The sequence below is a fragment of the Erigeron canadensis genome, chromosome 4, assembly GCF_010389155.1.
Source record: "Erigeron canadensis isolate Cc75 chromosome 4, C_canadensis_v1, whole genome shotgun sequence".
In the NCBI taxonomy this organism is placed as follows: Eukaryota; Viridiplantae; Streptophyta; class Magnoliopsida; order Asterales; family Asteraceae; genus Erigeron; species Erigeron canadensis.
Window position 1 is genome coordinate 20,884,780 of NC_057764.1, and position 12,069 is coordinate 20,896,848.

The 12,069-nt window shown below is 32.2% G+C and overlaps 2 protein-coding genes across 2 annotated transcripts; one reads left to right on the plus strand and one right to left on the minus strand.

The window, feature by feature from the left end:
* The first annotated feature begins 1,837 nt into the window (after window positions 1-1,837).
* On the plus strand, window positions 1,838-8,288 carry LOC122595482 (uncharacterized protein At4g18490). The gene is made up of 15 exons (XM_043767849.1): window positions 1,838-1,927; window positions 2,823-2,883; window positions 3,078-3,201; window positions 3,363-3,551; window positions 3,660-4,472; window positions 4,739-4,927; window positions 5,000-5,140; window positions 5,273-5,410; window positions 6,175-6,369; window positions 6,447-6,624; window positions 6,711-6,769; window positions 6,862-6,904; window positions 6,985-7,122; window positions 7,258-7,368; window positions 7,910-8,288. The coding sequence occupies exons 2-15, from the start codon at window positions 2,823-2,825 to the stop codon at window positions 7,952-7,954; spliced, it is 2,424 nt and encodes an 807-aa protein (XP_043623784.1). The 5' UTR covers window positions 1,838-1,927; the 3' UTR covers window positions 7,955-8,288.
* Window positions 8,289-8,583: 295 nt separating this feature from the next.
* Window positions 8,584-10,316, minus strand: LOC122595483 (3'-N-debenzoyl-2'-deoxytaxol N-benzoyltransferase). The gene is made up of 2 exons (XM_043767850.1): window positions 9,440-10,316; window positions 8,584-9,282 (listed from the first exon to the last, which is right to left on the minus strand). Exons 1-2 carry the CDS (start codon window positions 10,240-10,242, stop codon window positions 8,754-8,756), a joined length of 1,332 nt encoding a protein of 443 aa, XP_043623785.1. The 5' UTR covers window positions 10,243-10,316; the 3' UTR covers window positions 8,584-8,753.
* Window positions 10,317-12,069: the final 1,753 nt, after the last annotated feature.

Here is a 12,069-nt window from a genome sequence, read left to right on the forward strand (position 1 = left end):
CGATCGATAAATACACTACATGTCGTTCAAGGAATACTACAGGGCAAATTTGATAAATTGTCTCAAATTTGTTTTAATTAATTAATGAACGACACATATGATAAGTTGTATTTAGAATTTATTAGGAAACTTGATAGATAAAATAATACATAAAAAATTATTTAATAAATCAAAAAGAACACATGTCGATCAAGGAATACGCCACATGCCATTCAAAGAATACTACAATGTTGTTTTAGTTTATCTGTAGATAGCTTATAATAATTAAGATAGCTAATCAAACCCGGGTTAATTGATAAACGCTTTGCAAATAAACCGAATGATACCTGAATAACTTTAAAATATGTTTTCTTATTAAATGTATAATAACAACGTTAAATAAGTTTAAAAGTTGTGATAAATTATTATATAAAAACCGAAATTAAACGAAAACAATAGTTGTGTAGTTGTAGACACACGTTCAAATACATTCGGTTGACAAAAACAAAAGCAAAAATCTAAAAGAAAGCACCATAGTTTTCGGTATATTATAACGAAAAAATAGGGTGATTAAAATCTTATATAATAATGTGGACATTTAATAAAAATCTATATTGATGATACATATTTAAGAAAAAGATATTTTGAATTTTAAATAAAAAGTAGGATGATGTCATAATAAAATTTAAAGGATGTGTGGTAATACAATTTTTAAAAAATCTTATGTTATCACAATTTTCTTTTATTAATATAATAGATAGATATCTTTAATATATATTAAAACAAAACTTTTCATTATAACTTGAAAAAGTACAGACCATTGATTCAATTTCATCTCTTATTTTCAACCATTAGATCATGTTGATGACATAATCAATGACTAAAGAATTAGTCAATAACACTTTTGCTCATCTTTTTTTTAGTATAAATCTCTTATGAAGTTCTTTAACTTTATTTCTTTTATTTTAATAAATGACCTAATTGAATATCACTCTATAATTTTGTTAACCATATATTTATGATAATAATACTTCATAAACTTAAATGTATATAACTTAAAAATAAATAAAATCATTTATATAGTATATTTAATTTTCATGTATACAGAGTTTTATAGATTTGTATTGCTAATGTGGTGTATAAATGATACGAATATTTGACCAAATTTTCATTTAGAATTGATTGATATGTTGAATATGATATTAAATTTTGATATATATATATATATATATATATATTTTTGATAAATTTATTATACATTTATTTGTTTCTTAATAATATATACCACTTACCTCACTATTTTTATTTAGGAATCTTAGTTTTATTATTTATTTATTGTTTATTTATAATAAAATATAAAAATATGATACTACAATGAGAAATTTCAATTATATTTTCTTTCTATTATTAACGATTTTATTTTAACATCACAACAGATTTTTTTCAAATAGCTTTCTATTACATGTTTTTTTTATGTGATTACTTAGACACATAGATTAACATAACACATTTGGTATTCTTAATAAAATTTATGTAGTTATAACTCATTGTTAATAAAAATATCTATTTATTATTCTTAACTATAATGATAAACTACATTTATTGGAATAAATGTGTTCCATCCTTATATCTTAGTTTTATGACTGAAAACATTTTTGATTAATATTTTTCATTTGACAATAAATATGATATTATAATTGTAGTTTAAAAAGTTTGAAAAATTTATTTAGATAATAATCATTTTCATTTATCAAAAATTTCTCAATGTAAAGAATAATAAAGTGTATAACAAAATCCATTATCAAATAATGAATGTTTGTTTTGAAAAACTTTTCAATCATCACATATTATCGACTCTAGTCACACACCTATATAACCCCCTACCAGTTTAATCATTTTAGCGCCAAATCATAAAATAAAAAAACACACACACAAGCACAAACTCCAGGTTTTCTCTCTCGATCCTTCTTCATCTGTATCTACTTCTTAATTCTATCCTATATATATATATATATATATATATATCTAGTTATTTCGATTCAAATCTGATTAATTACTCTCCGTGTTCCTGTTATGACACTTAATTCATGTAAATCCCTAAATTTAGACTAGATCTAGAAAGTAAATAGGCAGATTCTGCTGTATTTGAATGCTCATTTTTTCAACAATTATATATGTTTATATAATTATATCGTCATATACGTATTGATTGATTGTTCAATTTATGCATTTTTAGCTCAATTGAAACCCTAGATGCTTAGATCAGTTTACTCTGTTTAATTGCTATATGTATTTCGTTAAGTAATCGTTTTAGGTAATGATAAATGGTGAGATTGAATATTTTGTAACAGACTTTTTCCGTAAGAGCGATTTTTGTAATTTAGGCCTGCTAGAAAATGCTGCGTTTTAAAAATAAATTTTATTAAGGTATAAAGAAGAAGAAGAAGAATAAATGCTGTTTATATGCATATTTAGGAAAATAATATGTGATGAGACTTTTGTATTTGGATATAGTGTTTGGTGATTGTAAAGTGCATATGTTCTTGTTGTTTTTCTATCAATATATTTATGTAGCGATATGGAGAAAAGTCTCCTTACGGTAGAAAGTTAGGAATGATTCTGGTTGTCACACACGTCTGATGCATTTTTATTACAACAAGACACGCATCAAGGTGTAAAAAAAGGTGTATTAAGGGGCTTCGGATATGTGTCATTTCTAAAATACTTCTTAGAGACTTCTCGTATAACTTACCGAACATAATATTGAATAGTTTTTCTTCAACTGGTTGTATCATTTGTGTTGAACTATATAATTCTAACATATGGTTAATCTGCTAGTACAGATGGCGGAATCAGAAAAAACTGCAGCTGCTGGCAAATCAAAAGAAAAAACTTCATTACTAGGTAACTTTTCAATGAAATCCTTGACCTATCTTATTGGAATTTTAAGTCGATTACAAGAAAAAAAAATCAGATATGTCAGATATATGAATATGTAAGTGTAAAAGTGCATTAATCTCTTACTAACCATCCGTAGTGTGCGTGTAACTTGTTGGCATGTATGAGAGGATTCAGTAATATCTTTTGTATATTTTCAGATATAGACATCGATAAAGACTTTCTTGGTTCGTGGAAGTCAATGTCCATGGGAGACGATGGAATGGATTTTGATTTTGGACCACCCGCCCAAGGCAAGAAAAAGACTTTTAACTTTGACAAAATGTAAGCTCTGCAAAACCTCAAAGCTGCATGTCTGCTTGGATAGCAGCTCTGGAGTTATATTTTTGCTAATTACCGAGAGGCAGGAGACTGCGTTTTTGGATCAAAGACATATTTACTGGTTATCTAAGAGCTAAACAATGCCATACCTTTTTTGTTTGCAGGGATATGGATTTCTCTTTCGATGGTGACTTTGGCAAGTTACCCTCCTTTAAAATGGACATGCCTGGTCTTGATATCTCATCCCCTTCAATGAAATCTGGAAATTTGAAGGATAAGTCTAAAGAAGTATCTTCTGGTGGAGAGAATCGATCGAAAAGAGAGAGCTTTCAGTTCTCATTTGATTTTGATGAGTTAGTTTATACAGTCTTAGTAGTGTTTTATATTTTTATATTTTGTATTAAAAACAATACGTTGATGCCGTGTATTGTATCTTAACTCATCCGTTTACGTTTTTGTAGGTTTGCAGATCTAGATTTTGGGTCCAAAAAGAAAAAGACAGATGAGAAATCTAACATGCGTAAAGATAAGGAAGCACTTTTAGATGCGACTACAAGTGGAGGTTCTGAAGAACCTGTGGCTAAAGACGTTGTTGCATCTGTGGGTGATGATATATCTTCAAAGCATTCAGTATCACAAGATGTTTCCATTTCAAAGGTTGCTCAAATGGATAAAATTAGGGATATTGATCCAAGAAATGAGGATGACCACTTAAAATCTGTATTAGATGAAAACTGTCATCAAAATCCTGTGAATGCTAAAGAACTAGACATACAGAGAGAATATTCACCTGAGAAGATAATGTCATGTAGCCTTCAGGATCCTGTACAAGAATCTCAGTCATCAGATAAGAGATCTTCTCCTGAACCTCATGCTCAGAAAGTTACACAAGATTGGTGTGGTCAATCTTCAACTGATAATGTTTCAACTGAAGCTGCATTTTCAGACATGCAAGAAGAAGAATCTAGAACAATGGTTGAAGTGGTGAGTTTGAACAAAGGGGATGAGAAAAAGGGTTACGTGATGCCTATGCCTGAATTGGCTCATAGTAGAAATTTATCAGAACATGTGAAGTCACAGAGTGAGAGTGAAATGTGTGAGAAGAGGGATGATAACGTATTTGTTGGCCATGTTCATGGTGATGATACAAGTAAGGCTGATTCACGTTTTGAAAGTTCTATAACTCCTGGAATTGGAAATTTGGCTCCCGGAGAAGTGGTTGATAATAAGAATGCAGATTCATCTTTCAAGTTTCATTTGGACTCTCAGGATGGGTGAGAACATGTATTGTATAATGCAAGTAATGTTCGGAATTTGAACTTGACTTAAGTGGTTAGTACTTTTGGCAGATTAGAGGTCACACTTTAGCAATTAGACATATAGATGCATTTGACCAATACTAGTAATTAGTTGGAACTGGAATATGTGCTGATTATAGGTACACACTTTTAGTGCACTAAATTTAGGGGTTTTAGGAATCTGCTTGAACTTGTAATGCTCTCAATCTGATAGGTGTAATCATGTTGCTGATTTTATGCAGTGGCACCACATTTGATGAGTTGGCGTCAGAGAAGAAAAGAGTGAATGTTCCCGTGCTGTCAAAATATTTCAATAAACAAAATGGAAGTCAATCTGATTTGCAGAAAATGCCAGTCTCTTCAACAAAACTCATCCCCATTGGCAACAAAAGAGTGAGCACCTTATCAAGTACTCCTGCAGTTGAAAAGAGGTGAGACATTCTTCTAGTGCAAGTAACTTTATTGGATATGATGAAGTAAATCCCATTTAAAACTTTATACAGGGAGTTAGGGTCTAGAAGTGTCGATACTGGTACCAAACTTACAGGGATATCAAGGTCATTACCCAACGTGCCCAGCAGAGACATACCTGTTCAGGCTGAGAGCACCGAGACTGCTCATGTTAAAAGCCTTGATAAATCTCGGTGAGTTGAACTGAAGATTGTTATAGATCTTACAGGTCTTAATTTTGATGCTCCTTGAATATTTGTGTTGGTAGGAATGTTTCAGGGGAAGTAAAAAAATGCAAAAATTTTTAATTTATGTGTTAATTACAGGGAGTGCTTGAAGACTGATATTATAAAACCCACAAATGAACCAGTAAGGACCATCGTTAGCCATAATATTGGTCAAAGAAAGGAGGAACCTGTTTCAAAGGGAAGTGACCATAACACTGAAGATACTAATGCATTCAGGTTTGGTATCTATATCTATATTTTCATTTAGTTTTTAATGTTTATCCTAGGGGTCACAAGATGGGCTGGTTAGGAAAGGGGTCACAACTGGTTTGGGGTTGGATGAGTCACTCTGTAGTATGGGTTGGCTTAACTCACAGACACTTTTTTACCCTTTTACAAATGTTTCATAAATAACTTATGCATTTCAGTGAAAAAAAAAACTATGTTATTTTTTATTTATTTATTAAAAGGCAAAGCTGTTATTGATCACCAAGAAATATGTGAACAATGCTATTTTTAATAATATTACAACTTTATAAGTATAAATGATTTAGAAGGTCATATGCAGGAAAAAGATCTATTAGATTGTTTGCCTTTCAACTCATTGGAGCAGTTCCCCCTTTCACCCAATTTCTTGAAAAATTTGTTCAATTTGACCTTTTTGAGATTCAAGAAATTCCTAGTCAATTCAATCATTTGTCCACGAGTTGATCTTCCTATGTTTAGTTTAGCCCAGCCAAATTTGCATACGATCCCTGTAGATATGTTGCAAATGTGTTTTTTATTGGCTAAAACGGACTGCCCTCATCTCACTTGTGGTATTAAAGTTAACATGAGCACGTACTCAAATGTTTTAAGTGGATGCTCTTTCTGTTGTGAAAAGACGTTCTCATCTGCTGAGTAATATGATAATTATTATCCTGTCTTATAATAAACACGGCTGATCGTTTTTAAATCATTCATTTACATATGCAATGATATTTTGGAGCCCTTTTCTTCAGGTCTGCTGTACATCCATCCATTTCGATTGAACAGACAAATAAAATTCAATCACAGAATAGCTCAAATCCTGGACTACAAGTTACAAGTATGGCATCTATTCCAAACATGAGGAAACTTGTGGAAAAGAAAATGATATCCTCTACTAACGCTGAGATCAAGAGGGTATCTGAAGTTTCTACCCCAAGAATTTCTAGGTATTTTATGTTATTTCTGATCTTTCTTGATTAAACATCTTCAAAGAAATTGAACTGATTACCTTCTTCTATTGTAGAGTTGCAGAACCGATGTTAAAGACACTTAATTCCATGCTAGGGAAGGGTTTGACATCCACGAGAAGCAAGGAGATAGATAAGGGATTGCAAGGGAATGTGGTGTTGAAGGGAAACCCATCTGCTAACATAAAGAAGCAATCACCATCTACTCCATCCCTGAAGCGTAAAACGTTTGAGGTTTCTTATCCTTGCGTTAAAGTATAATCAAGTATTATGAAACATAAGTAGCATATAATCACATTCAAACATGATTAATAATGCAGGGATCTGCTGAAATCACAAAATTAACTCCATTGAAACGTCTCTCTGTATCACCCGGCAGGTCCCATATTTAGCATCTTTTTGTGTAACACTATTTTTTTTTTTTTTAATTGATCGTATTCTTATCCAAACGATACACGTCATTGTCAACAGCAACACTACCAGGACATCCTCGGAAAGAGTTATTGACAAACAGGTACTTCTGCTAGAACTATTTGCGGGTCACTTCCAAGATGGTGCATAGTTAACATATACACTTTGAATTCTCAAGTTTAGGTTTACAAGCATTCAAATATGGCAAACGAGAAGTCACCTAGGCTTGATATTTCACACATGGAAGTGGATATATCTTCTGAAATAGAAAATGATGACATTTTTGAAAAGGCCGAGGCATGTTCCAAAGAACTTGAAGATGTAAGTATGCATCCTTTTGTTTTGCTACTTGTCATTTACTAGTGTTCAATTCTTAAAAGGTTTTTCCTGTTAATTACTGTTTGATGACAATTGCCATATGAGCATAATAATGACGGACATATTTTTTTACCACAGATCTGTAACATGCTTAAAAAGAAACATGAGGAGGCAAAGGATATACTTGTTCGAGCTATCGTCAATAACAATAATCTTTTGATGCTCAACCATCCAATCTATCAAGATAAAATATCCTTTTATAACTTTCTTTCTTTTGTCGTATCATTTATGTTGAATATACTAGAGGTGGAACAATGGGCGGGGCGGGTAATGGTTTGAATTTGTTGTCAGAACATGTAATTTAAATTTGGGTCAAAATGGGCTGGGCTGAGGTGACCCACCAACATTTTTGTTGTTTCTTTTTCCCGAATTTTATTAAGAATTAATGCAATAGATGATTGGAAAATACTAAAATTCAGAATTTTATTTTAACTGCTTTGGACGCGTTCAACCCATTTGGCCATTCCTAATATTAACTGATTTAAACCTTTACCCAATTGACATGCTACATAAGAATATGTTTTTGGATCTTTATGTTATAAATCAGCAAAGCAATTTACACCAACTCACCAACATCTTTCTGTTTGTACTTGCCGTACATTTTAAATCCTTTAATCTAATGCTGATTCTCTTTTTCTATTTTCAAGTTTAAGTTCAAGTTCAGTCCGTCTCATAATCTAGAACCAGAGTTTTGGTTGTTAATTGTTTATATCCTTAATAAATTCGTTACATCAATATGGTTCAGAAATTTGCTGCAGGGCTGATGCTCAAGTAGCACCAAACCTCAGTGTGTTTGACTAAAACCAAAACATGGCATATAAGGTACTTCCTTTAACCCAATCCCCTATGCAGTGCCAATACAAAGGTAAATGGTATTCTTACCATCTGTTACTTTTAAGCTCAAGTAGCATAAGTGTCTGTTTGCTTTTGGTAGAAGATTTTGCATGCTGTAACGTTTTCAGGTACACATGTATGCATTCATATTGTTGACAAAATTCTGTTGTACCTATTCCTTCGCTTTTAAAGCAGTTTAACTATGCTGAGAAAAGAATAAAGTAGTCTCGTATTCGTTATACTTTTGCTTGAATGTGCTAAATTATTAAGTTGTATGGATTGTTTTGAGGCGAATTTTGATACACCCGACTTAGTTCGGTTAGTGGGGAGTACAACAAAATAAAACACAGCAATCAATTTATCTGTATTTCTAAAAACTTCAAAGTTAAAATATATAAATATTCTACTCAATAGCTTTCCAAAATAGGATCTTTACCAAACTTAAGATGTGGAAAATAATTTCACCTTGTACTCATCCATGGTCAGTCCTAATCGAGTCTGATTCTGGAACTTGTGTTGTTCTATGGCATGTATGGGTCAAGCAGGTATATTAGAAACACTTAGCTGTGATACCATGTCAAATGTGTTTAATGAGTGGAAAAATGCTTACAATCTTTTAAATTTGGCTGTAAAGGGATAATAGCTAAGGAATACACCGTACCTGTCATAACACTGGTTCCAAACAATTCCCTACTTGCCAGTCACTTATTATGCCAAAAAATATACAAAGATAAATGGTACTACACATACTCCATGTTACCAAACTTCTTCATTTCCCCCTGAAAACCAGCAACCGCATTCTTACGAAGATACAATAGCACCTTGAACCCATCTTTCTCCCCCTGGCTAGCCTCCGAATATGGCAAGAAGAAACACGGTTCAACACTCCCAAGAAGGTTCCTGGACAGGGGTAGAACCGTGACTGGACCACCCCAACCAAAGTCAACAGTTGAATGACCCAAGTGCCTCCAGTCAGTAAAGGCACTAACGTTTTTGCCTGCATTAATACCTTTTTCATAGTTTAGCTCCTGGTAATCGATAAATGAGTGAACATACTCATTGCTCACATTTCTCTTGCTATTTCTAATCAGTTCTGAAGTTTCCCATATGGGTTTATCAATCAAATCTCCAGCTGTGGTCTGTGCATACATGGGAACACAGCCATTGCCCCAGTATCCTGCCGGCAGTGGGGGTTTCACTACCCTTCTTATATTGACTGCATATGCAAATTTCACTTTCTCCTCTCTTGGAACTTTTGAGGCTTTCACCCTGCTCAATTTCAAGAAATTCCTTATATTAACATCGTTACACTTAAACATATTTTGCAAGTGTGTAAGTTGAGCTCTAAAATACCTTTATGGGTCGGTTGACAAATCCCTAAAATACATAATAAATCAAATTAAAATGAAAGGTCCAACAAGCTTACCTTGCTTGCCATAGATAAGCACCCAAAGCTTCAAACGTGGTGAAGCTCAACCCTGACTTTTCTTGCAAAAAACTCTTGAACTGGTCTAACCACTTATCTTTCACTTTAAAACACTCCCTAACCACTTCTTCATTCATCTCTGTATATGGCAAAAACTCTTTATCCAAAGACAAAAACTCCTGAATCGGAAACTCCGTCCTAGCCGGTTCTCTGGGCCCCAACAAACTCGAACGGTCCCAAATCGGTTCAACTGTTACCTGATCCTTCCCTCTCGCAATCTCAGCCATAGCATTAAAAAACAAGGTAGCTCCAAGCCCATCACACATCACATGGTGCACACATGCCCCAAGTGTATACCCTCCACAACTAAACCGGGTCACTTGCAAGATCAACAAGTTTTTCAAGCGTGTTTTTTCATCCGGATGTGGAACAAGCAACTCGATGAACTCCTCGTTAGCATCATCTAAGTAGTTGACCGAGCTCAACGGGAAGTCAACGGTAGCTGGGATCACTTGTACTCCATCACGGACATTGCAATGTAGCTCAAACCGGCCATCAGTTTTACGACATAGAGAACCGGTGTATGGATAGTATTTGACAAGGGCTTTGGAAAGAGCTGCGGTGATAACATCGAATGGATCGGTGTGGTGGGGAGGGGTGGTGGCAGCATAGGCTCGTACGTAACGAAATGGGACGTTCATGTTGCGATCGGTATCGAGATGGGAGAGAGGGAGGATGTGGTCATCGGTGAAAGGTGCTTGAGATGGGTAGATGGTGGTGGGCTGTGAGGTTTTTACCTTCATTATGGTGGTGGTTTGTGCTAGTTACTAACGATGGTGTGATAGATACAAGGTTGTGGTAGAGATATATATATGATATTGTCATTGTATGGGTTTATATATCTAGATCTTTATATATTTATTTTTAAATTAATACTCCCTATTAATATTAGTTATTAAAGTGGTCATGTAGGAAAAGAAGACGTGGAATAGCAGGATACATGGAATGGGGGTTGGTAGTGGAATATTGATTTGTGATTAAAAAGAAAATCTTAGTGAAATTCTCCACATATATATCAAAATATTAAATAATTACAGAAAAGAAAATTGATATGATCCACATGTTATGTTTTGATGATTTTAAGAAACATTTAAATCTTCAAAAGAATCAATCATTTCCTAAGAATATTTTTTCCCTGTTTATTGTAGAAATAGCTCGCCATTTGGAACTTGGGAGACTTTGAATACATATCTGTGTCAAAGATATTAAAACAGAAAGATAAATAGATTGAAAATATATAAAATTGATGTGATTTGTTGTGGATATAATATATAAATGGTAATACATATATAGAATATATATCAACTAGATCAATTTTTCGCGTAATACGCGAGATAAACATATTAAGTTTTCATAATAACATAATTATTAATTATAGATTAAACATATTTTTTTTTCCAAACAACAAAAAATATATATATATATATTCCCGGTAGAACAGAGAGAAAAAATAAATTTAAGTTTTGATATGGACCATTGAAATTAATAAGCAAAATGATCTGATCCTTTGAAATTAAAATTCAAGATTTGGTAAGTAGTAAACAAAGTAAAAGTCAAGTTTGACTATTTTAGATATGGTAACTTTTTTTATTTAATTTAATATAGGTTTTTTTTTAATTATAGTAACTATTTAATATTGAGTATATGATAACTATTTTCAAGATGACTTGTATGTTTTAGCCATTGATCATGATAATTATATATATACTACATGGTAATGGTAATTACTTTCAAATTATTTGCATATTCTATGCACGATCTAAACATTAATTTTTATATTAGTTTCTCCATCACTCCATTATTAGAACATTAGAGTTGATTATTAGAACATTATGACATCATCAATATTAGGTGGTAATTTATTATAGTTTAAAATTTAATTTACTTTTTTTATTAATAAAAACATTGTTCTATATATTAAAACGTTGAGTATTATAATGAAATATTTTTAAAAATATACTCATGAAAGTTGTTAAATGTATCCAAACAACTATACTTTCTATATTTATCATAGTAAATATCTAAATATGAGATTTCAAAAAACAAGTTACTTGAAGTAATCATTTTCTTATAAGACTTTTTTTTTACTTGAACGAAACAATATATGAATGTTATTACCGTAACATGATGGCATGATGCCATTTTTTTTAACAACACAATGCTATTCAAGTTGGAGATCATTATCTTATGTCATAAATATTATCTTATGTCACAATGCTATTCTATTTTTGCTTTAAATAATATTTTAAACTATTACTTTCGATATTTAATATTGTCTATTTTTACATTTTGCCTTTTTGGTATATGAACACCAATAATATTTTTATTATTTATATAATATTATATTGATGAGTAACCGCATGACGCGCCGACGACAATATGGTGGTGGCGCGACAACTATTGGTGGTGGTGGTTGCACTAGTGAATAGTTCGGGTACTTTATCTGGAAAGTAAGCGCGTTATAGGGGGTAGTGTATGTATTTTAGCAGTTAAATGATAGGTATAATAAATATATAAGAATAAAATAGGTATATGAAGTAACTATATTTAAATTAATGAATAAAGATGAA